The 26,258-nt window shown below is 40.5% G+C and overlaps 1 protein-coding gene and 1 long non-coding RNA gene across 4 annotated transcripts in view; one reads left to right on the top strand and one right to left on the bottom strand.

Moving 5' to 3' along the window:
* LOC112989905 (uncharacterized) overlaps window positions 1-15,244 on the bottom strand; it is a 308,655-nt gene extending 293,411 nt beyond the window's left edge. The window contains exons 1-2 of the long non-coding RNA XR_010389352.1: window positions 14,910-15,244; window positions 13,821-14,008 (exon numbers count right to left, since the gene is read on the bottom strand). This is a non-coding gene — a long non-coding RNA (uncharacterized LOC112989905). The remainder of the gene's footprint in view (window positions 1-13,820; window positions 14,009-14,909) is intronic.
* A 142-nt stretch (window positions 15,245-15,386) lies between these two features.
* The window catches only part of SEL1L (SEL1L adaptor subunit of SYVN1 ubiquitin ligase), a 36,674-nt gene continuing 25,802 nt past the window's right edge, over window positions 15,387-26,258 (top strand). Inside the window, exons 1-3 of one of the 3 annotated variants that reach the window (XM_026111268.2) lie at window positions 15,388-15,654; window positions 22,224-22,261; window positions 22,621-22,843. In XM_026111268.2, coding sequence (XP_025967053.1) covers window positions 15,582-15,654; window positions 22,224-22,261; window positions 22,621-22,843 — 334 coding nt within the window. In that variant the 5' untranslated portion in view covers window positions 15,388-15,581. Of the gene's footprint in view, window positions 15,655-22,223; window positions 22,262-22,620; window positions 22,844-26,258 lie in introns of all 3 variants that reach the window. The other 2 variants (XM_026111262.2, XM_026111277.2) reach the window with 2 other exon arrangements.

The following is a 26,258-nucleotide window of genomic DNA, read 5'->3' on the forward strand; positions in this document are numbered from 1 at the left end:
TCTTCACCTTGTTGTTCCAGAGAACAAACAAAATGTTCCAGAGAATAAATAGTACCTTGAGATTAGAGTTCATTCATTCTCTTTAAACTCATGAGATCTTTTGCTAACCTTGTCTTCCTCTTTAGGATAGAGGAAAATACAAAATGGCTGTATGCATCTATCCACATGTCTGTGCACTGATATACACATATATAAAGGAACTTTCTGCAGAACTGTATTGTTCTGCTGTCTCTCTCCCTTTGAGGAACCCAACACTTGCAGGCTACATAAGAATAATATAGTTACACATGCTAATCAATTTATGCTATTTCATTCATCCAGCATCTTACTGCTGCAAGAAGCTCTGAAGGAATTTTTCCTTTCCCCATGAAACACTGCATGATTGTCCATCATAATTACAGAGGGATTTTAAAAAAATTTCCTCCAAACGTTTAGTAATCTTTCTGAGAGGAAAAAGTATTAGATCTGCAAATGAGTAACAACAATCTCAGTAATCCTAAATTCTGCTCCCAGTATGACATAAGTGGAAATCAGGCACTGGTGCAATGGGTAGTTAAATGTTGTATCAGTTCCTTCAAGGATATGAACCAAGTACATACTAAAGCTGCATGGAGAAAAAAATAGGCAAAAGCTCAGAGAGCTCACTTAGTAGCATATATATACACAGACATTTCAATGCAGACAACTTTTTAAAGAAAAGTACTAGTACATTTCCTTTAGAGGACATAATGTGGGTTAGATTATGATCCATTTCTTCCTTACAGTATGCTGCCTCAATTTAGCCACCATTAGACCACTAAGAACCCTAATGATTACAAAATTGAAATTGGACCAAGCTTGTAACATCAAACCCAAGCGAAATCTCCAGCAATCCTGAAAGATAAGTTTTAAGTTAGACAATAAGTCTAAGAGACATTTAGTCCGGGTTGTATTACATAGGTGTAATACATTAAAAATCCACATGTGGTAAATATTTTCAGTCTCAAATCAAAAAAGCTGCTTTTTTAGGAACAAATTTTGCTTCCAGACACAGGTTGCTCAGAATTAAGCAGAAACAAAACTCCCAGGAAAAAGGTCAATCTCAACTGAATAAAAAAAGTCCGTGTAAAGAACACGTAAAACCACAAAAGCATGAACTGCTGCCCATATCTGATACAAATACTACCCATTCCCAGAAGAGCGAACCAAGAGAAATATTTCAACCATGTTTAGGGATTCAGACTTCCAGATCTCCAAATCATATTTGTCTTCATTCTGAAGAAAACTGCTGTTATTTTACAGCTTGGGGTGGCAGATTATTTACAATGACGCTACACCTCATTTGCTACATTCAAGAAGTTAATTCTGCTTTGTATCTACTTTGTGATGTTTTACTTATAGATTTAAACAGCAATATTAAAATACCTGAATATTGCTCTAGTAGCAAGTTCTTGTTCAGTAAGAGAAGAAAGCATTACTAACGCCATTTCATAGTCAAACTAAAGCCTTGAGAGATTAAGGCCAAACTTATCAGAAAGTGGACTCTGAACCAGAAACACACTTTGCCCTTTATTTTTAGGTATACTAAGTACCAGTACCCCCTAAGCTTACAGAACTATTCAATCTTTACCAATAGTACTGATCAAGATGTTTTAAGACACACACTCAAAACAAGTGCCACTTGATGAGCATAACAGTCAATGAAAACCCAAGCTCCTCCCAGAAATCCTGAGTTTTCAGAACTTTGAGAGGCTTTAACTAAAGAACCCTTCCACACACTCCCTCTAGCAATTTTCCAATTCCTTTAACTATTTGAATTTCATTTATATTTGAATGCTTATAAAGCCATCACCAAAACATCCTCATATAGCCCCTATTGTTTTCCAGCCACATCTAGGCAGTTCAAAGATAATGCCGCAGCACCATCTAGTGGGTGAAGACTGCTTAACTAGTGCGTAAGGGCCAAGTTCAGAATACATTCCCAAGAGGTCATATAGTAGTTCCAGGGGTGGGAAAGAGTCTATGCTAAAGCAAAATGCAATAGAAAGCACCTTCATATTGTATTTGCAGCATCCTACTTTCACACTTACAATCTGAGATATCTGGAAATTGATATTTTAGGTCAGTATCTAACAGGAAACTAAAGTGAGAAACTAAGTACAAAGGATCATCTATTATTCAGTACAAATGCAATTTACATCAAGCCAGTTTCTCTGAAAGAGTGTTTCAATTTAAAGAATTAAATGTTTAGAACATGAACTGCTGAGAAACAACACCCAATTACTAGTCTTAAAGACTGACACGTGGCAAAAGCAGCAGTAAAGACAGCTTTCTGCTGAAGCAAAACCCGCCTCACAGTGAAAGCTCCTCTTAAAGCTAAGTTGCAATGCTCCTCCTGCACAAAAAATTAATAGCTAGATTTCTGTTCTATTTGGTTTATAGTTCAGTCCACTGAAATTCATAATGTGGATGCTGAGTTCCACCAAAACTGCTTTATGTACTGTGGGTTATTGAACAGCTTGAGACAGAAACCGAGACCAAAAGAAAAGTAAATTGATCACACCAACACAACTGTCCTGAGGGAACATCTAGTCAGAAGACCCATAAACCAAGCATTTAAAATTCATAGCCAATTATACACAGAAAAATCTAGACCACTAGCATTAAACAAAAGCATAGTCTGTAGCCCTTCCACCTGTGAGAATCACCTGTATCTCTTGTGTGAGTTGATAGATGCTTACCTTGCTGTGTGCAGACAAGCTCAAACTCCTAGAGCAAGACAGGAGTAAATCATCTCAGGTCATCTGAGTGGTACCTTAAGCCAAGTGTCATAAACTTAGAGCTATTGTGAGGCCTGTACCTCCCTCCTTTAACAAGACAACAATTTTTGGATGAGATACAGGGCAATAAGCAAAATTTCTAATTTGTTTCTCCTCCACTGTCTCTTACAGACTCAGCACCTAACTCTGCACTTTGCAACAGTCACTTGAAAGCCAAAAGCTAAGCATCTATGTTAAAAACACCCTATTATAGGCCAGGCTTATTAGGTTGAACACAGCATTATCATAGCTTCTGGATCTCAGCTGGCTATAAGCTGTTTGTCTTAGGAAGGATGGTGTACATTTAGATGATAAATTACTTCTTGGAATGTGCTGAATATACAACATGAGTTGGATTCACTGGAGCAGTTCAACACCATCTTAACCAGAAGTAACACAATCATTACAGAAACTAGGTCCCATTAAAACAGACCAGCAACGCATTAATATTTTCACTCATTTGGCTGGTACAGAATACAACTGTGATTCTCCAGCAAGCAAAAGCATCTGTGGATTATTTACCTTATTCACATGCCAGCTGAACTCCTTTAAAGGAAAATGAAGTGAACAACCTTTCTCTACATTATCCCAGAGATACTGGATTTCTTTCCTGAGGTATAAAAGGAATTTGCAAGTTTCCCTTATTATGCAGGGTGACAGAAAGAGCACTTAACCTTAATAAGCTTATACATACTTCAGAATGATCTCTCTTCCATGCCTAATAAGTTTTTGATAAGCAGATGTAGGATGAAAACACAAGCATAGGAACTGTTTGTGAGCTTTTACTCAGACAACTGGCAATTGCAAGTACTGTTACTGATGACTTAGAGGAAGAAACTCTACTTCCAATTAAATATGCTCTGCCAGTTATGGTCCTGTACATCTTCTACAAGAATGTGTAGAATATCCTTCCCCAATATTAATAATCTGGCACCTTTTACTGCCTTCACTAGCAAAAAAGTAAACAAAATCAGAAACAAGCCAGGGAATTTGGCTCAAACTTTTCTATCCCCTTTTCACCAGAAGTTCCATTTCAGAAGTCCAGCTCATTCCTGAATAATCAGAACAGGAAATCATGAATGTGAACATATTAATTGTATATCATAAAGGTCCAGCTGCTGGAGGCCTGTGATTACATTAGTATCCTGACCTTTTTTTTTTTTTAAGCTTTAACCACAGAGGCTGTAGAGAAAAGCTTGAAAACACTTTATAAACCATTCTACAGGGCCAAAAAGCAAGTGGAAGTGACATCAGTTATGTCTGGAAAGTATCACTACTTTGAATCTGCTGTCATGCATTTCTGCAGCTGGTCTCAGCAAAAGCTGATTTGAGCACTGCATACAGGACCTGCAAAAAGCTATACTCCATGAATGCAAAAGCACACATACCCAGCTTTGGTTGTTTGAGATCTATATATTATGAAAACATTATCTACAGCAGTAACCTGAAATAGAGGCTTTGCATCTGCAGCACAGTCCACAGCATGGATCAGTGCCTGTTAACTGCATTTCACAACAGAATTACTCTTTCAGCTTCAGCTATCCAGGAGGCAGTTATAATGCTGATCCTAGCTTCCACTTGCAGTTACTCAAGTTTTGCATCAGTACAGGACTATCGGACTCAAAATTTGCCAGATTAAAGTCAATACTACACAGACCAATTTTACTGAGCATTACAGCTCTGACCACAAGCAACAGATGACTGAAAGCTTTCATCATCTTCAGATCTATGGCACCCTTAAATTCTTTCAGAGTTTATACCCTATCTGTGACTACATTCAGTCCTCCCCATTCCCCAACCCCCAAAAGCTCACCCAGCAGTTTTAGTGTTCCTTCCTTTTAAGGGCAGCATAGAATTAGAGTAGTATGTGAAAAATATTCACCCCAAAAGGTTGATGCATTTCATTGGGGAAGCCATTTCTGTACCCAAAGACAAACTGCTTTTACTTAAAACATACTGACTTAGGAAATTCAAGGAAACTGTATGGTAGGAACAAACACATAAAATCAATAGAATTTTCAGATCCAAAATTCCTTTCAAATAAGGTACATATTTCCCTGTTTCCACTGCCATAATTAATTTCCATGCCATCCTAAAAACTCACAAGTGGAGAAGTTCCACTCAATCAACAGAAAGCTCACCTTACAACCAGCTGAAATAACTATAGTAAGCCTCTCTCCCCTCCTCTTTTGACAGACTTACAAAGAGACTGTGCATCTCTGCTGTACATTCTCAGTTGAACTAGCTGGCTTTTCAGTCTCTTATTTACCTCTACCCCTCAGATCCTTTAGGAAACTAATCGTAAAGGACTTGACATTCAGAATGTAATTCATCAGCAGGCTTTTTATTTCCTGATTTGACACTCAACTTTCATCATGTATGTTACTATTTATCTTGACCTCAGTTGGCCAGTCTTACGTGCACAAAGCTTTGCAGTGTTAAGATTTTTACCTGACAAGTAAAATCATCTGGAATAGTGGAACACCAAGAAGATATGGGCATACTGAGAAGCATACTGCAAGACCAGTTGTCCACTGAGGTCAATAACCTATCTTCAGCAATGGCTTAAAGAGAATGCCTAAGTAAAAGTATCAGAAGTAGAGCTTTCACTGGTCTCTTCCAGCTTTCAAGAACCAGAAAAACAGGTACTATTTATGGTGGAGACCACATCCAGGTCTTCAAGTTTAACAGCTGCTAGCAGACCTGTTCTTTACAGCCTTCATCATATTTTGCCAAAAAAAACATGGATATTTTTTCTCATTTAATTCCACTGTATGAAAAAGGACTTCCTGCTCTAGTTTTAAACTTGCTGATTATTTCTTTGGGTACCTGCTGAACTCCTGTGTTAGAAATAGGGCATATTCCTTCCTTCTCCATGCTTCTTGTGATTTTACAGACCTTTAATGTACTTGTTCAACTGCCTCTTTTCTAAGACAAACTTAGTCCATTCAGTTTTCCCTCACACGGAAGCTGTTCCATCTTTCTGAACACTGATGCCTGTGTCTGTACCTTCTCTTAAAGCTCTATTATATCCTTTTCATATGAACAGAACTATAAAAATGTGGACATAGCAGCAGCAAAATCTCCCCTCTTCTATTCCATTATTTGCCTAGTAATTACTAAAGTTCCATCTGCCTTCTTGAGTGTTGCTGAACACTGAACTGATATTTGAGAACTACGCATGATAACACCAAGATTTTGTAGGGGTTTAGCAACAAGCACATGGGGCTTTTAAAAATCTTTTCCTCAGTCTGAGGAGAGAGGACAAAAAAAGGTGGAAGAGAAAAGAAAGGAAGTAAGAGTTATAAAGGAAAATATAACAATAATAGTGAGAGAGGAAAACTGGGGCTAGAAACTTCTGAACAAACAAATTGAAAATGAAAGAAGAATGAGTGTGAAAAACAGTGCCTGTGGAACAAAATACTTATAAAGGCCTCCCATTGCTAGGGAGCCCATTGTGGCATTGCTGTTATTAACCAGCCAGTATAAATATCTTCAGGTAATCCCTATGCCATCTTCCATTCCCTTTTTCCTCTTTCTCTCCTTTGAAAAGGCTAACATACATCTTGTTTCTGAAGGGCTGCCACTGTTACGCTGAAGAGCTTTAACTAATTCAGTAACAGAACCTCTGGCTATTTAAGGAAGACAGTATCTGGGAACTACAAATCATGTGATAGGTAGGAAGAACAGAAGAAACAGCATTCTGGTCTCCTGATCCATACGTTATTTTCCACCTATACTATATAAACATCTGAAGGCTCCAATATGAATGGCTCCCTATTACACAAGTGGCTACTAAAATACTGTGAATGTCAAATTTCCAGACCAGGAGAGCTTACATATTCTAGACAGCATGACAAGCAACACAAATAGATGAGTTAAGTTACTCATTCTTAAAAAAAAGTGGATGCTGGTTAGGGAGATGGTAGAAGAATCAAAATCAGAAGATCAATACCTCACACAACAGAACAGAGGAGAGACTGCAGTCACATGTCCACAACCAAGCTCCATGACACAAGTATGTGGCACACCTGATGTCAACTGTTGGAAAGCTAAAGCTATAAAAGCTTAATCCTCCCATCCTCCCAACTACCACGAATCTGCACACAAAAACCGTTGGGCAGTCTCTCCTATGACACCTTTTTACATCCATCTCTCCCCAGGTTGTTCTAGCTCCTGGGATCATTCCTGGACCATTCTCTTAAAACACTTTTACTCTCATTTTCCTTGTTCTTTCCTTTATTCCTTTCCCTGCTCAATTACTTTTCTTACTGGTTTCTCTTTTGTCCTTGAGCCTTTTATTTCTCTCCCATAAGACCTTTTGGGGGGTAAGGAGTACGTGAAATTGTCTTTCTGTAGCATATGAGCAACGTGCAGTGAGCATGAAGTCACTTAACCATGTACTGGACACCACAAATCCATGAATGCCATAAATTCTGTATAAACTCAACCACTGTTCACTCATATGCTGTATGGTACAGTGCTTTAAACTGCATGCAAGATCCTCTCACTTCACAGTTTACACTTGTAACAACAAGGGCTACAGATAAACCATAAATAAAAGTAGCTAAACCATGAGGGGAAACAGTCTTTTCACTGAAGCAAATGTATTTAAGATAAAATGGGTTTGATATGCCATTCTATCTTTTTGCTAGACATCTGAGCACTAAACCATTTCCCCAAAGACAACAGACCTGCTTTCCTTCAGATCTCAGATGTTTGATCAGAAATGGCTGTTAATTGCTTTTAGTAAACTGAACATTGATTTTTCACAGCCCAAATGTGATATTAAAAAAGCACAACATGTTCTGCCAGTGCTAATTATACTTCCCTGCTCCCAAATCATGTCTGAATGCTGTAAGTAGGCCAACTTGTTACTTCATCAAGGGCATCAGAGTACTGACATGAAAGAAAGTCAATGAAACTGATGACAGGAGAAACTCCACATGGATGTGATATCATCATTTGGTGGCAGGGTGTGACTTATGCAGGCATTGCTGGAAGCAATGAAACAGGACTGCAATATTAGTTACATATTGCCAGCAGCCAATGATTTTAATCTTGCTTTCTTCAAAATCCAGTACACCATTCTGTCCAGTGGACATCAGTCTAGTTACACCACCTCACTCTTGCTACTACAATCATAGCATAGCCAATTCACAGCATGACAGACTGATCCTGTAATGAGAAAGTTATCCTCAAAATTCCTCCTAGTAAGCCATAGCAGAACAGAGTCATGGGAGTCCAACCAATGCACCTGACCTGCTACAAGTCCATCTATGCACTCTCTGCTAGTGCACTTCAGCCTTTGTCAGACTGACATCTCTGCTAAATATTGGCCTCCTACTCTTTCAAGTTCTAGGTTCTTTCAGATGTAGATAAGTTTTCTATAGACATGTTTCTAAATACAACTGATCAGTTCTACCATTTCATGTTCTAAAATTACCTCGGAACAAGTTATGCCTCCCCCAAGTGCATTCACTATCCACAACTATTCATTGAATTGTTTTTTCTGAAAAAGTCACACCCTGCATGAGTGCTATGATTGTTTACTAGCAATTGATACACTAAACCCTGTGATTGTTTTGTTTTTCCAGATGAATGACTCAAATTTTCTAAACAAAGAATTATGAACAGCAAATAACTATACTTAAAAGCTAACTTTGAAAAAGCCCCAGAAATAGAAGTATTGCCACAATGCTTCTGTAAACACATATTAGGCACGCAGGAGTTGACAGAATGCTAACAAAGGGACACCAAATATAACCAGATATAATTATATATTCTCAAAGATCTAGTCACTCCTCTCTTGGCTTTGTTTCCACAACCACCTCTGACCACAGCTCTGCTGATGCTCCCCAGCTATACCCAACACTACTCCCATAACAGATATCCTGTGTGCATCTCCACCTGCTCCCCAACCTATCATCTGACCAGAGCTCTTGCCCTGGTCCTGGGCCCACAGTCAGCATTAACAGTGGAACTCAGCAGCTAGGAAATGAAAACATGAAGTCCAGGTCCCGCTTACCTCCAAATCCACCCCCCTTGCTTCACTAGTTATTACTTATTTTACCCTGAAGCCTTTTTTAGTTCCTTTGAGCTTTCTTTACTTTAAAGTAATTCATGTTACTCTAGAAATTAAATTAATGCAGACACTTCTCCATGCATAAATGGAAGTAGAGTACCACTTATATTAAATTTTTAGGTTGCAAATAGCATTAGTTCTAATAGGACATTAGACATGTCACTGCAGCAAGCTATTTTCCTTGACATTGTTCCTTCCCTAAAGTGTTTACACTAACTCATGCGACAACTCTCAGGAAACAATGTCAAATACCTACTTAAATTTACCTAAAGTACCTAAATTCACGCATATATGCAGAGGCAGAGAAAAGGAACAGACTATGTCTTCCGATTTCCAGTTAGACTTGAACCATGAGACTATGCTTCTAAATAAAATTGTATCTTCCTCATTTTGTCCAGCCGCTTAAATTTAAGGGCTAGAATGGAATTCTACTGTTTTTAACCAGCATATCTCCAAGGATTAAGTTTTTGTTAAATACTGTGTTTTCACCAGATTTGCACATAGGTTGACCTGATGTCACTACGCTTTACCTCTCCAGAGTGGGCTGGTGTTTGTTAGGCTGTAACACACCGCAAGCTCATTTGCATTTTGCTATTCACTGTCACCTAACAGGACCTCTAGCACAGGGTCAAGGGGGTAATGTTACTTTTAACACTCAAGCACACCAACTCCTCTTGCCAAAAGGTTTCCACACCTCAGTTCTCAGCACAATTCAGACTTAAGATCTATACAAGTAACTCATGCTCCTGGGACCATAACATTACAAGTCCAGCAAGCATGTAATACTCAGGTTTCATTATTTCCTATAGGAAATCTCACTGAAAATAACTGGAGTGCTCCTCTAGAGAACAGTAAAACAGCCAGTGATAGCAGTAACTCAAGAACACAGGTAAAGCCAGAACACAAAACAAACATGATTTAGGGAGTTTAATTGAACAAAAGTATTTTTTCCTGTATATCACTGTAACGGTGCATGGAATGTAAGAGCAGCTCATTAAGTTATCTGGTTATACACTATTCAGTGTAATAGAAATAAGCAACACAGAAAGCAATAAAGTAGACACACAAATATTAACAAGCAGGCAATAAAGACAACAATAACCAAGACCAGAACTCTTCAGTGACTGATTGATGGGCTATTAAAGAAACTACTCAGGCAGTCTTGAAGAGGATCAACCTGAACTTTGCAGCTGAAGGGGGTAAACAAGATTATCATAATATATTATGGAATATCCAAGGGGGATTGTGGGAGTGCACAAGAGCTATGAAATACCAAAAGGAACTTGCAGGATTACATAAAAATTATGTGATGGTTAGGGGAAAGGACAAAGGCAGGGAAAGGGATAGATGAGTATAGACAGGGGAGGAGCAAGCATGGGACACTTGTCTGACAGTCCTGCACCTGGTCACCACAGTGTAGCTATCTCACTATTAAATCCTATTCTTGACTTTTCCTTTGTAATCTTACGCCATCCTATGGAAGTGCTACAAGGGCCAACCACAAGCAACTGGAGAAGACACCAGACAGTGGGTCACAGGACCTGTAGATCTAGTTATCAGAAATGGAGAGACAGGAATACAAGAGAGATCTGGTTGCCAGCAACTGCTTAAGGAACTATGGACCAGAGGGCTCAGACCTCACTGCCAGCAACTGGAGGGACAGGGGGTGTGCTGCAAGGTTTAAATGCCAGCAAGAGGAGAATGTGCCACAGCTTACATGACCAGCAGGTTTAGATGTCAGCAACTTGAGACAGAAGTGCAAGAGAGGTCTAGGTACCAACAGCTGGGACCATGGGTCAAAAGCCCCACAGATCTAAGTGGCAGCACTACCAGGCTGTATTTATATTTCCTTAAGGAATTTAACTGTGTACATGTGTGGGCATGTGCACATATATGCATACGTGCAATTTGCTAGCAAACTTCAAGCTAGACTAGCAGGAGTACCACCTGCCTCAGGAAAGACTGCAGGTCTGAGCAAGGAACCAGGTAAAGGACACAGGGTCCATGTATGCAGATTAAATCATCAGTCCTTACTAATGTTTGGATGCATGAACATCAGGCACTTGTGAGAAAAGTGCATGAGTGCATGCATCTGTTTGTTAGCAAACATCAAGCTGGACTAGCCAGTGAGTAGAAGCTCCATATACTAGATAAATGGCACAGGGTACAGACATGGATATCAAACTTAGAGATCAGGCTGACATTTAAAAGATCTGTGAATGCAGGTGTGCTTATGAATCTAGGGAGCAAGGGCATGTGTATTTTGACTAATGAACTTCAACTCTGATCAACTGGAGAGGAAAAACAGGACTGGGCTATTTGTACTTGCACTTATGCAAATGCCAGTCCATGTGGCCAGCCATGCCAGTGTCACACACATACATGCCCTGGAAAACATGTTCAGCCTCACTACCGACCAGACCTGAACACAGGAACAGCAGCAGCCACATCCAGACTGGGATGATAGAGAGACTGCCTAGATCTTAGCACCCAACTAGGCTTCAGGTGCTCTCATAACATCCTTAAGCTATGTAAGAATGTGACCACTGCATGAATTGTCAAAAGCTACAATGAAAAGGAGTCTCAGACCACTGAAGACAGCTGTGTACAGAAACAGTCATGCTGCAACTCACCCTCTAGTTTCAGTAAAGAGGCCAACACAGGAGTTGAGAGCCAAATGCCCTCTCACTCCCAAACCCGTCAAGGCTGAAGTAACAAGTATGGCAGCATATGGGAAACTTACACTGCTTTCATCTCTGCCACAGTGTACCAGCTCATGGATTTTAGATGCAGAAGATACCATTGTGGCTACTCAGTCTGACATAATAGGCCATGCTTTTTTTTTTTTGCGCTATCTCTGTACCTCCTGACCATGATACAGCATGCCTTTAAAACAATGACTAGCAAGAAAGCTAACCCTTGTGTTTCAGACCTTTGCACCACCATCTGTCTGTTTCACTACTTTCCCCACTCCACAGTCTGACCACTGTCTAGGTGCTAGATAGGTTAGTTTGTCAGTGCATTCCTGACTACTGGATTAGCCATTCAGTAAGATAAAGAAGGCACTGCCAATTGCAGACAAGGTTTAAGGAGAGACAAAAATAAAAAAAATACATTTACCTAAAATCATAAGTTCATGGAAATAAAATAAATTACAAAAAGTAATACCACAACACAATAATTAACAATTATATTTCACAGTAAGTATTCCTGTTAGCTGCTCCAGTATCTCCTCTAGTTTATGAGGTTGGCTAACGAGCCTCTAATTTGTTACCAGTCTAGGCTGGCCAGGAGTTCTTAGAGCTACACCCTTGCTCCTGCTGGCTTGACTTCTGTGATGACTTTTGTCAATCACTTATTTTCTAACATAAGCCAGAAAAATGTTCTCTTCTCTTTCCATCACTGTGATTGGGCACTTGGTTATCACAGGTAAATAAGGAGCCCAGCAGTTTTCATCTTCCCTCCCTAATGTTACCCAATTAAGATTTGTATTATGTCTCTTCATTTGCATGTGCGTTCTACCTGTTTACCTAGAACCTTAACCATTCTATCACCATGTATACTGGAGATTAGCAAAGATTGTTTTCCTTATAATTGTTTCCTCAGAAACTTTACAAGCACATGCTAAAACAACAAAAAGTAAAAATATCTTCAAAAAACTCTGAAAATGAGCCTGCCCAAGAACTACAAAGTTCACACTAACAGAAAAAAGAAGAGCATATTACTCTATTTTTCTCTCCTTTTGTCAGAGAAATCAGAGGATTTTAGGGTATCTTCCTTGGGAGACAGCAAAAGCTTCTTCATTGCTTTTGTAAAGCAAGCTGGACAAGTTAGATCAGAATATTCTGCAAGGATGATTCTTGGGCAGTAAGTCTCAAATATAATAAGCTTTACACTTCTTTAATTTCTGTAGCTCTTGGAGTACAGCACATATCAAGTTAACTCAGACTAACTCAGTCTGCAATAATATCAGATTCCCGATTTGGAAGGCAACTAGTGAGTTCAAAGGGGGGGGGGGGGAAAAGCCCTTCCCCTAGTATATTTTTTCCCTTCCACCTTCCTTTCTCTAATTTCTGCCCATAGCTCCAGGTCTAGAATCACAGCATTACAGAACAATTTAGGTTGGGAGCAACCTCCAGAGACCATCTTTGACGTCTGCTCAACGGAGGACTGCTAAGACCCGGCTACGACCGGACTTGCTCAGGCAGCACCACAGCATCTCTGAGGCCAGAGACCCATGCCAGGGCAGCGCGGCACCGTCCCTCTCCCGCCCGCTGAGGCTCCCACCCCCGCCACACTACGGACCGGCGCAGCCGCTCTGCGCTGAACTCCCGAGCACCACCTCCAGCACCACCCTCACGTCCGACGACCGCCGCGCACCAAATGTCGCCCGCTCCCTGGCGCCCTTTTTAAGGCCCGCCCGTCTCGTCTCGCGAGACTGCGGCAACACCTCGCGGCCGCAGGTGCCTCAGCACATGCGCGCAGCCGCCCCCCCCTCCCCAGGGGCCGCCGCCCCTGGGGCGCCTCGGAGCCGTTGAGGGCCGCAGGCCCGGCCGGGCTGGCAGCAGCGTGCCGCGCCACGCTCGCTGCCTGCCCAGGACAGCAGGCACAGGGTCGTTCCCTCACGCACGTAGTTTTTCAGTTGGGACTAAGGCGCTGTCGACTTTTTCTGCTCTCAGCAACTACAGGTAGAAATAACCCAGCTTTAACACTTTTATGCTTAGCATAAAGGAGGTTAAACTGAGGCCTTATCTAAACACAAAAAAGTATTCTGATGAAGCCCATTTAGATTTGTAAGAAAACAATGTTCCTATGTTATAATATGGCCTGGTTTTCCCTAAGTTAATGGATGTTGTTATAGCTGTACTGTAGCTACAGAAAAATTAACTGATACTTATTATTTTAGCATCCTTCTAATTAGAACCAGAAGTACTTACTAGATCTATCAACAGGCTATTAAGAAGTCTCTTAGCTGTAGAGGCACAGATGTTCACTTCAGAGCCTGTAGGCCCAGTCGCAGTGGGCAAAATAACCTTCAGCCAGCATTTGGGTAGAAGTCCAAATTCTACTGGTTTTACAGTGCTCTCCCATGTGAAGAACACTGTTACTGCTTGCTACTCTCACTCTGCAGATGGTACAAACGCAGTGATGTAAAGATAAGATGATTTAACACTATTTAGAGTAACAAAGACAAACCCATATTAATAATTCAGTGTAACATTGTGTAATAACATGGCCCCATGACAGTATCTACACATACATCTAATATCTAGTCACATTTTAAATCCATTACAGGTTGGAACACTGGTTCTGCTTCCTACTTTGTTGCTTTATTTTTTTAAACTGATTTACAGAAAGAAATTCTTAGGAGAACAGAAGAACTGCGTCCCACAGCCCTCAGTCCCTTTCTAGGACTGACGCTTTTCTGAAGACAAAGCTCAACTGCTCCTTTGTGAGCTTCGTATGATTCAGCTTGATGATTTTGGTAGCTATCAAATTAACTGCTTTTCCCCATATACCTAATCAGGGAAGTATGTTCAGTTGTCTGGAATTCTGTTGTCTGAAATATGACTCCCTGTGGCTTTCAAAAGCAAAGAAAAATCATAAACATCATAGTCTTCCATTAGATGAAAAAAAGACGTAGAAGTCTAAACTAACTGAGAGATACTTAGCATAAACATATCAGGAGAAGAGATAAAAAATAAGAATTTAGTAAATTAAGCTAAATCCGTGACTATGGGCCTCTCTGCATTATGAAACTTGTAGTCAGACTGCAGAAAGGGCGACCCCACCGCAGAGGAAAGGCTTTCTAGCGGACGGTGTGGAGATGGCTCCCTTTCAGCGCAAGCGGGTTTCTCCTACCGCCCTTTACCACTGCTACGCCGCTCTGTTTAACTGCGCCACACCCAGCTCCCCCCGGCGCCCTCCGTCGCATAATAAAGCCACACCTTCTGCGCCGACGCCTGCCGGCGGTAGCCGGGCCCCGCCCGCCGCCTCCCGCCCCTTGAGCCCCGCCCGTTTCCGACCGTTATAAATGGGCGCCGAAGAGGCACCCTCTCCCTTCCCAGGTTCCTGCCTCCGGCGGTCTGTCCGCCTGGGAGCCTCGCTGAGCTCCCGGCGCACAGAGCTGCCGCTGCCACCCCTGCCGCGCTCCGCAGCCCGCCCTGTCGGCAAACAGGTGGCAGAGCCGCCGCCGAGCTCTGCTGCCGCGGGCGGGGCGCCCGGGCCTGCCCTGGCAGCGGCTGCCTGCGCGGGTTGGCGCGGGGCATGATGGGCAGTGTAGTCCTTGCCGCCTGCCTCGTCATTGCTGCTCTGGCAGCCTCATGGGCACGTTTGGGACGTGACCTGCGCAAGGCACTATGGGTGCTGTAGGAAAAGGTGTGCAAGCCAATAGAAGACGTTGTTTCGGAACGGTAGGCTCGGGTTGCCGGAGCTTGCTGAGGCACGTGATTTCGTTTCTCGATTCCATTGGCTAACGAGAGGGCGTATCAGATTATAAATACCTCCCCAAACCAATGGGAGCGGGCCATGTAGAGAAAGCCGTTCCCCCGATGGATTGTGTGTGCTGCGTCTAGCGGCTGATAATTGGCTGTCAACGTGTCCGTGCGGTGAGCGGATTGGTGGCGGCCAGGCCGGTGGGCGGGGTGAGGAAGCCGGACTCGGGGTACCTCGGCGGCGGCCCGCAGGAGCCCGGCAGGATGGGGCGGCTGGCGCGCCTCGTGCTGGTGCTTTGCGTCGTGGTGCTCTGGGCCTGTGGACTGGCCGCAGCCGGTTAGTACCAGACTCCCACTGCCGCGCCCCAACGCGCCTGAGCTGCGCGGCGGCCTCGCCCCCCGCGGGGCCTGAGCCGGGGCGCCGAGCCGGGGCTCCTCTCCGGACGCTACGGGGGAGCGTGCTGGGGCCGCTGAGGGGGGCGGCGGTGTCCCTGCGCCCTTACCGAGGCGGGACGGCGTCCGGGGGCCGCGGAGGCGAGGTGGAGCGGGGAAGGGTTCCGGGGGCGCCGGGGGGTTGGGGTTGGCTGGGAGACGGGTGCCCTCACTGCGGGCGCCGAGGCGGCGGCCGCGGGGGTGGGGCGCGGGGGTTCCTGTCTGCTGGCGGCGGCGGCGGGGGGTGCGTGTCCGCAGGTGCCGGGCGGTGGGCGGCTCGCTCGCCCTGTGCCTGCCAACTGCGGGGTTTAGCCCCCTGGGGTCTGCTAGTTGCTGTAGTGAGAGTTAATGTCTTGTCTGGTCTGCCTCCAGGCTTGGAACAGGTGCTTACCTGGTAATGCTAATGCTGCTCACGAGCAAAGAGCTGTTTTTTTTTCTCCCTAATACAAATTTTCTAGTAGGAGAGCTGATAATGCTGATATTAGTCATACTGGACTAATCTTCTCACACAAGTATGTATAGAGCACTTCTGGAGCCTGCATTATGTCACTTTAATACTTTTTTTTTCTGCTGCTTTTGTTTCTGTGCTGCTTAGTTCTTGTGTGCTTCTTATCAGCTTCCTCTCTTGAGGTGTCTCCCACTCCCTTCTTTCCACAGTGGGGGGGGTTCAGTGCATTTATTTATGTAGAGTGTTTCTAAAGCCAGTAAGTACTCCTTTAATAGACAGCTTTATCAAATGCTTATTGCAGTGTGCTTTTAGACTCTTACTAGTATTTCAAGATGGTAGTGTCTTCTTCAGAGGTAAGTTCTGTGGTTTTGCATTTGTTTTCATGTACGCAGCAGAAAGCTAAATTTAAAGTTATGTTATTAAATTATGTTATTGAAAATCACACTTATTTTAACTTTACAAATAACATTACTAGCTAGTGGTGCACTTCTAAAAGCATAGAAAAGACATGTAAAGTTCAGTGAAGTCAAATTCTGTCTAAATGTTGTATTCTCACTAATAGCTTATATAAAGAAAAAAACTGAGCTGAGATGAGGCTGTTCATGTCAGGTAAACCATCTGTTGTGTGCATGGAAGCTAAGTGATAAAAATAAAGGCTGTTTGAGTATACCTCAGTGTCTTTTTTAGCATGTAGCTCTTCTGGCTTGGCTGCTTTTCCACTGTCAAAGTTGTGTTTGTGACTGAGGTTCCGATAGTTTAATTCTGCCTTTAAAAACCCATATATTGAAAACCAATTGAACTAGTAAAATGAATGTACCCAAAGAAAGCACATGGTACAGTGCACAAAGGATTGGATGCTGTTGCCAAATTTGATAATTGTTACTGTGGGGTAAAATTGTTTATCAGTGTCCAGGATTAATTAGGAAAAGGTGTTGAGTGTTGTGTTGTAGCTTTTGACAGCAGATGATAACAGAAAGACCTTTTCTTTCATATTTGTCAAGAATCATTTGGAATTTCCTTATTTCCTGCAGTAACAGTAGCATTATCTCTGGAGTCTGGCCCAAGCCTGGGCACCAGGTGTTAAATGCCCCTTTAGTTTTCCTACAGAGTAAGCCTTTCAGACCACTGCCTGTTCACTCCTAATGTCTGGGAACAGTTATCCAGGATGTGAATGTATTGGAGGGAGGGATTTTTAGAAGGATGAATAAAAATAGTTCAAAAGTTAGATTTCCTAATTTCAGAAGGCATTTTTAATAAGGGGTTTTTTTACTAGTCAGCCACCTGCCTGTAGCATTGAATCCTAACTTTGTAGCAATAAACTTTGCTTAAATCAATTTCTTGCAAACTTGTGATGGGAAGGCAAGAAAACTTGCCAGCCTAAAGAAATGCTGATATATTTTTTTTAAATATAGTATTAATACTGGTTATGATGAAGTTGAAAGCTGGGGGCTGGTGAAGGAACACTAAGGAGACTATGAGGCAAAAGCAACTAGAAGATAGTACCTGTTCCTGTTCCAGCCAAAGCTGGGAATCTTCTGCTTATCACAGCAGTGATGGCCTTCTGCTTTTCGTGTGATCCTTCGTTATGAATATTGACAAAGGAGCTTCTCTTGTTTCTGCTTGCAGTTATTATTTGATTCCTGTTTTCTCCCTTGCTTGCAGGACTAGGGAGACAGAAGTTCCTTCAAGCTGCCTGAAGAGAGGAAGTGATTCTTGTTCTGTTTATGCTGTACCTTCTTTGGCTAACTTCAGTGATAGGCAGAACTTTTATACACTGTTTTTCATTAACTGGTAGGATATGTTAGCACAGGCACCTATCTTCAGGAAACTTCTGCAGCTATTCTCTCAAGAGTCATGCTCACTGTTCTTTGACCTTTCAGATTTTTGTTACCTAACTGAAAAATATTCCTTCATCTTCTTGTCTGATAGGGATCTCAATGCCTACAAGAGGACTGCTGCAGAGTAAGTCTTGTAAATAGCTAGCCAGCTATTGTGAGGAGGCTGGAAGAGATTTGTATTCAGGGTGAGGGTTGACCTGTATCTTAATCCTGTACTTGCCCTAAAATGAGTGCACTGCAAAGACTGTAGCTGGAACAATTTGCTTGCTTTGAAACTAGTCTTGTGGAATAGATGTCATATCAGGATTTTGCTTAACTTGTAGCATATTTTGGAGGTTCCTGTAATAGGAATAGCATCTGTGCTAAATTGACCCTGGTATCTGTTTCTTTTCTGAAATAACAGTTGAAAAATTTGAGGCAATCTCAGGTAACTTTTTTCCTAAGATTCCTCCCCACCCCCCAAGAAGGAAAAAACAAGGTTTGCATTCTGATTCAAAGTGTAACTAGTTATTTGCACAGAAAGGGCATTGAAATAAATAACTAAAAATACCACAGAATCTCTGGATGTTCTAGGGTGTGCAAAATCTTAGTAGCTGCTTTGTTGTGATAGTGTTTCAAACTTGAAAAAACATATGACAAAAACTGGGAGGAAGCTGACTATCAGTGATCAGCTAGGGCATTCATCAGAGATTTGTGAGATTGTGTACTGCCTGCAGTTATGAATTTTCAGCTGTTTCCCAAAGGTGAGCAGTCATTCTAAAGTTAAAGTGAAGAGTATTTGTTACCTGTTAGTTACAGCTCTAGCTTTATATGCTGTCAGCTGATTTGTTCCTTTTAATATATCATAGTATCTCTCTGCTTTGTTTAACAAATGGTAGGATTAATTTCCAATTGGCTTTTTTCAGAAAGTGCTTATAGAATTAGGAGACCTTGGTGACAGATTCAGATTCAGAAAAAAGGTTAGTTAATGCTTCTGTTGGAGTTGCCTGTGGAAAAACAAATTAAACTATCAGCTTTAATCTCTGAAGCAGGTGCACAAACATAACATCTGTGATTTTATTCAGTAGTTGAGCCTTGACTAATAAGCTGTTCTTAGGCCCAAATGTGACCTTCCATTGATTGTTCATTAACACTTTCAGAATAGTTTTCTTAGCTGTCTCTTGAAGTGGGTGCACTTTTGAGTAGTGGGTGCATGTTAGCAATTCGGTGTAATAACAAGGCTGTAAATGATTCCCCACCCCTTTTCTAGTCACATTATCAATCATCACAGCAAACTCATCTGTTTAACTTAAAAGGAAGCCCCAGAGCCATAGTTAAATCAATAATTTTTGTTGCTTTAGTGCTCTGTTTTGGAACCACTATTTTGAAGCTAATTATGTGACTAGGGTTTGCCTATAACTTGTAAATAACAAGCTGGTTCCTTCAGAGAGAATTTAAATGATGCAATAGAAATGAAATAGGATAATTTACTTTCAGGGAAGAAGAACAAACATTTAATGAGCTTTTGCCAGTGTTGCTCAGGTGCTTCTTGCTTCTTAATTCCATAATCACTTTGCTGTGGATATGAAGTTACAATAAAATTGTTCTTTGATGTATGTGCACAGATAATATACACCTTTTATATTTGGCTTTGTGTGGTCTTCTATTGTGAAGTCAGCCATCAACAAATTGAAATTAGTTAGCACTAGACCATTCTGGCTTTCCAGTAAAGGCTTTACCATGTCAGGCATGTGAGCTGATTTTGACTAGACTTGGAGGGGGGGAAAAAAAACAAGCTAGTATAGCTGTTAAAAATAACAAGATGCTTGTTACTACAGTAACAGGTACTATATAAGTGCTTTGTATATATTAATAGCCATGTACAAGCTACTAGGTAATTTAACCCTGGCTCAGTTTTCTCACACTGAAGCATGTCTGAATCTCTTGATAAGCTCTAGAGGTTGAAGCTGCAGGGATGGCATTTGGTTTTAGATCAAGATTATTTATTAGAATATAACTTTGGGCAAATGGATATTGAACTGTTAATTTCACTCTGTCCATCTTGCTCTGTAGTTTCAAGATAGGAATGGCCAGCAAGTATCCTAAATGTGTGTGTACTTTTTAATGTATTTAAAACCAACTATTATATGGTGATCTGAAGTGCTGAAGTTTCAGTGGTAGAACTTCTTATGTGATTTATTGCAGTCATTCTTGTTAGATTCCTCAAGCTGAAAAGCGCTGTGTCTCTGTAGAAGTGCAGCTAGCCTAGCTAGCCTTTTTTAACCTTTTTTTAGCCTTTTGGTATTTCTCCAAATTAGTGTTTTGTTCATATGCTGTCTTCATTGCTATTTTCAGAGTCTATTTCATCTGGATTGCTCTGTCCTACTGGCCACTACCTACTCTGAAGGGTTCTTCACCCTTTGTTGATACTGTAGGATACAGCTGCTCACCCAGTGACTGTTCCAGATCCTTTCTGATCCCATGTCTCCTGGGAGCCAAACTTGTTCAGCTTTGCATCCTGATCAGTAGATGGTTATCTCTTTGTTTCAGTTATACTGCCAAACTGCTTTTACATAAGTTATTCAGCTTCACTTACCTGACTTAGCATTTTTCTTGACTTTTATTATGCTGTTCCAGCTTAAAGGCAATCCTCATCACTTACCTGTTGTAAGCAAAGGTTAGACTTCAAATAATGGAAAGGAGATGACTTCTTGATCAAGAGTCTTTCTGGGATCTGGATTCCAATATTAGCCCGCACACTGAAAGTACCTGCAGTTGTTTCCTTACAGTAACATTAGAATCTTCAAAACATGAAGTCAATGAAATGCCATGTTTGTGGTTTGTCAGTTCAGAGATGACTTGTCTCTGGTAAGGTGCTTGACTTGCGTGAAGGTGAAAAATCTACGAGTTTAGTTTGCTGCAAAATGCTTTCAGAAAGTCAACAGAGTTGCATAAACTTTTTGACATGCAGTATTTGTGCAGGTAGTCTTTTAATAGCTAATCATAGCACACAATATTATATCTCATGTGTAAGGCACCAGTGTCTATCGGTTTAGATTTCTTTTGTATAATGGTTTAGATTTCTTTTGTGTAAGTAACAGGTCTTTAGTCTGTTAACTGCTATAGGACATTACATACCCCAAAGTCTTTGGGGGAGGGGTGGAGAGGAGGAGAGAGTTTTAAATGTAGTAGGAGTTGGTGGCGACTTTTGTGCTTAGCTACTCATTTAGATTTTTGACCTTTTATTTAGATGTGAGTTCTTCAGTGGGGAGAAAGAGGAATATAGCATCTCCTTTCTAATGTCATTTTTAATTTACGTAAATGAGGTGCTATCAGATCCCTGGTGGGTAGGAATGGTCACATTTCAGCTGCAGTAGTTTTAGAGGCTTTTGAGATGGCAGTGCAAACCTAGTTATTTAAAGTAGGTGACATTCCTATTAAAGGTATGGAAACTGAGAAAATCAGAAAGAGAAGCAGCTCTGCACAACAGCTGAGAAACTGTCATAATTTTTTTGATGGCTTTCCCTCCCCTTTTCACCATCACTTTTTGCTTTATAATGAGCCTTTACCTGATAGCCCTTCTTTACAGTTTCTCGTTTCACATCTAGACTCTAACCAAAGATGTCATAGCCCATTCAGATGAGGAAGATGTCGGAGCTCTTGATCATTAGCTTAGAGAAATTTGTCTCCTAGTCTAATTCGTCACAGTTCTGAAGAGAAATATCTATGCAAAGGTTTGAATGCGCTGGTCAGACAAAATGAATTGGCACTCTTCTACAAAGAACAAAGTTTAAGTATGACTGAGTTGGGTGGTGCTGATGTGACTTTCTGATCACTGTGGAAGCTGTTAAAGCTGATTTGGTGACTAAAAACTTTAGCTTCCACAGGTCATCTTCACTTGATGCCTGCCTTTCTAGCAGTCAGTTAAACTGGAACTATTCAGACTATTTGGTAAACTAGAGAACTGTTTCTTGTTAAAATATTCTGTGTACTTTTTCCAGTGTTGGACACAGTTGTATCAACATAATTTGAGGAAGATCAGCTGTGAAACCTTTGATTCTTCTTGACAACTGTAACAGGCTCTTTTGAAGTGTGTTATAAACTTAGAACAGTAGAATATTTTGGAATAGTACAAAATTAAAGCTCAACTTATTTTTGAGAAAATTACTTATGGGAAACCTTTTTAATGACTTCTAACATCTCTTATAGATGAAGAGGGAAATCAAGACGAGTCACTGGAATCAAAGGTGAGGGCATAAATTCCCAGTCATTCTGGTTTTCATGTGGAGAGCAAGGGTGTGAAATCCAGGACTGTTTATCCCTTTTTAGACTGTTTAACCTGTAGCTCTCACTGCTACATTAGTATTCTGTGCAACAGAAGAATTATTGTTGTGTTGACTCTTTGAAAAACATTCTCCTTCAAGGAACTAAAAGGAAAAGTCAATGAGAACTGACAGAGGTACCTCAGCAATATACTTTTGATACTGCTGCTTAAACTTAGTATGTTCATTGAGCATATCTTTAAAAAAAAAAAAAAATCCTTTTTGCCAACTGCTGCTGTTCAGTTCCTAATATTCTAAATTATCATATGCCTGCTTTCTTTTAGACTTTATCTGCAGAGGACCAGGTAAAGGACCATTCCACAGGAACTCGGGTGGTAGCAGGTCAGATTTTCCTTGAGTCAGGGAAATCAGACTCTCAATCTGAGGATGAAGAAAACTTTCACAGTCAAGAGGAGGAAAAAGAGAATTTACTGGAAGAGTTGAACACTCTAGAAATGTCAAACCTGTTAAATAAGGATTTGGAAGAAGCAGAAGTACAGAGTACAGGTAACTGCTGGCTTTTCAGCAAGCAGCAAGAAAGATGCATCTGAGTAACTTTGGCATGTAGATGAACACAAATAGTTGGCACATACTAAATAACTAGTGTCTAACTGTTCCAGAATGGAATGGTAATTGCTTCCTTGCTTTTCATCAGAAAACAATGTTATAAAGAATTTTCAAATATACTGTAATTGAAATCTTGGTGGTTACTTTAGATGCCTTATAAAGGGTTTTACATAACTCTTGCTGCTTCCATTATCTTGGAAAGTTTTAACTATCAAATGGAAAAAGCATTTTTTTTCCAAGGGGGACTCAAGCACACAGACTATCCTGTGTGTGTATATAGTAATTGTAGAAGGAGAAATTGCATCGATGTTTCAGCCTGCTGGCTGTATGCCCAGAGAGTCAGTTGACAGAGGAACAAACAGATGCAAAGAGAAGCTTGCTAGCAGTGCATTTAGGAGCCTTAGGGCAATACCTAAATTGCATGTAAACTTTGAAGCTTTCAAATATAAGTAAAACCTTATGTCTTTGTGCATAAATTCCTCAGGAAAGCCTATTAAAACTTTCCCTATTGCTATTAAAAATATGAAGTTAATTTGAGTATTATTTTTGACTTGCAGTTAGTGAATGATAAATAGTAGTCACAGTTGAGTACCCTAGCCTATGCACCAGAGTTATTTCTTTTTACTTTTCCATACAAAGTAAACCTTCAACTTCAGCATGTAATTTTATTTTTCATTAGGATTACCAGTTATCTATCTTCCTAACTCCAGGCTGGAATGTCAAAAGAAAGCAGGAGTAGGCTCGTAATTATACACTGACTTTCACTATTTTCTAACATTCCTCTATTAATGCAGAGCTAGTATACAGTTCGTTTAAAAAGTTGCTAACAGATTTAAATATTGCTGTAGATAAGTGTGGTAATGTACAGGAAAATACTATGTAAAATCTGTAAAGGAGCTCATCCCCACCCCCTGGAAAAAAAAGTGAGGTAAACACCGTGCTTATTTAATCGGTTCAGTCAACATCAGAAGCAAACTTTTTATCTTACCTCAGAAGGGTGTGAGCAAATGTCTTTTCCCCAGTACTACGTCCAACTAAGATTTTTAACTATCTGTCAAAAATAGTGCAACTGACTTTCCAAAACCAAATGAGTTCAAACATCTTGTGCAGTTTTTGGAATCTGTTATAAAGTAAATAATTTGGATAGAAAGATTGCTGTTTTTTCCAGAATGTGATTTTGAGGGGGGAAAGGTGCCTGCGTTTGGGGGGGGGGGGGGGGGTTGGGAACGGACAGGGAAGGACTGCTAAAGAGCAGCCTTACTGCAAGCTCTGTAACTCAGCAGGGCAGGAATCTACCTCAGATGGAAATATTACATCTCTTGAATGAGCTACTGGGGACAGGGTTGCATTAAGGGAGACTAAAACTTTTTTTTCTAAATGCTGTTTGGCTTGTGTATCGTGGTAAGATTGCATGAAAGAGATATTGAATTTTCCACCTGTATTTTGCAGGTTATTGAGCAGAAGAGATTTTTCTCTTTAGTAATTTAGAATTAGTACAATTATGGCTTTTTAATTTCTCAAGAAGTCTTTTGTCCTGCCATGAAGTCAGCTCTCTTCCAGTCAGTGAGGATTTTTGTGTGTAAAGAAAGTGGTATTTTTTTAGTGACTTATCTTACTCTTATTTTATGGATTTTCTATGTCAGCATGGAACTTGATTGCTACAGCTTTTGCTGAAAACTGCCCACTAGTTTGCACAGAGCTGGTAATTCCTGCTGCATTTGTTCTCCCATTTGGGGGAAATCTTTCAGCAGTGTAATTCTTATAAATCTGCAGTTGCGTATCTTCCAACTTAAACTATTAAATGAGATGTGGATATACATGGACAACATGATAGAATACCATATACTTGATATAGGTATAGCAGGACAGGTAAATCCCTACTTATGCACACAATTTGTGACAAAAGTAGTTCATTGTTTGAGTTAATTTTATGACCTAGGTTGATGTATTTATTTCTGAAGGGACAAAAAATAACTGCAGTCAGCGATTTATCCTGTAACAGTGCTTGTTTGTTGCTTAGGGGTTAGTATTTGTAGTTTGGAGGGGGAAAAAGCATTGACTGAATTTAGAATTAAAAAAAGGCAATGGGGAGGACTTGGGAGGAATAATTTTATAACTTCAGTGTACAGCTAACTCATGCAGACCATTGTCTAAATTCTTCCACTACAAGAGACAAGGAGCTAGACAATACAGGTAAAATTCCAAGTTCTCAGTAGTATCAATATCCTATTCATGTATGTTCAAATGACAGTAATAAGAGGTCTTAACTGTCATCTTAACTGTAGTTGCATGTACCCTTAGTATGACTTTGTGCATTGTCCCATGTTTAATAGTTGTCTAAAACTGTTCCAGGCTAATTGCATCTAGTAATGTTATTTTCAAATGCAGTTTCTGAAAAATTACTTTTTCCTTGTATTAAGGGCTTAACTGGAGGGAGGAAGGGAATATCTGCCAAGGAATCAAATTATGCAGCTCAATTTTTGAGCAAGCTTTAGTCCTGAAGGTATTTCCTTATGCATCATAAAGACTGAACTGACATAACTTCTTAGCCTTGAAGAAACAAAAAACTCACAGCTGTCCCACAATTTCACAATTAGTATGGCCTATAGGCCTTGCAAGTATAGTCTCTAGGGAAAAAAACCTAGCTTTTTAACCACAACAAGTAGGAACTTAACTTGAAGAAACATCATCAATCAAGCCATGCAATGGCTTCACAAATGTCTTCAAATGAAGCTGAAACCAACTGCTGGATTTAGCATAGTTAGTGCTTTACACAAAGTGCATTAGCCTTTACAAAAGCTAATGGAAATAATTTCATTTTCAAAAAAAAGATAATCCTATTACCTTTCAAAAAAGGTATAGTTAAAAAAAATCATTGCAGTATCAGCAATATTCAAGTTCTGATGCAGGAGAAACAAATCTAGTTGCTTGATTTAATTTTCAATGCAACCTGAAAATGTTGCCTAAGTGAAATAACTTTATATTGCTGCATACATTTATATTGAAAATAATTTGACTTGTAGTGATTTCAGTCAGTTTTCCTTTATGAACTAAAATGTACTTGGTGAGTAATTGTTTGCATGTGAAAGGGAGTGTAGAGAAGAGAAAGTGAAAGGAAAGGGCAGTTTTATCTTCATAGTCAGTAAAAATGTAACTGAGATCTGCCTTTTCCAATATAACCAAAAGTATTTCCTTTGCTTAGAATTAAGGAATATAAGAAGCCTCACACCTGTTTCATTTCCTACTTAAAAATAAGAATGATATTTATTTTTCGAAGTAGCAATTTAATAATGCTTTTTCAGTTTCATAAATTAGAAGTTTTACTGAAAAACAGTTGAAATGCAGGTCTTAGAAG

This window comes from Dromaius novaehollandiae, chromosome 5, assembly GCF_036370855.1.
Source record: "Dromaius novaehollandiae isolate bDroNov1 chromosome 5, bDroNov1.hap1, whole genome shotgun sequence".
In the NCBI taxonomy this organism is placed as follows: Eukaryota; Metazoa; Chordata; class Aves; order Casuariiformes; family Dromaiidae; genus Dromaius; species Dromaius novaehollandiae.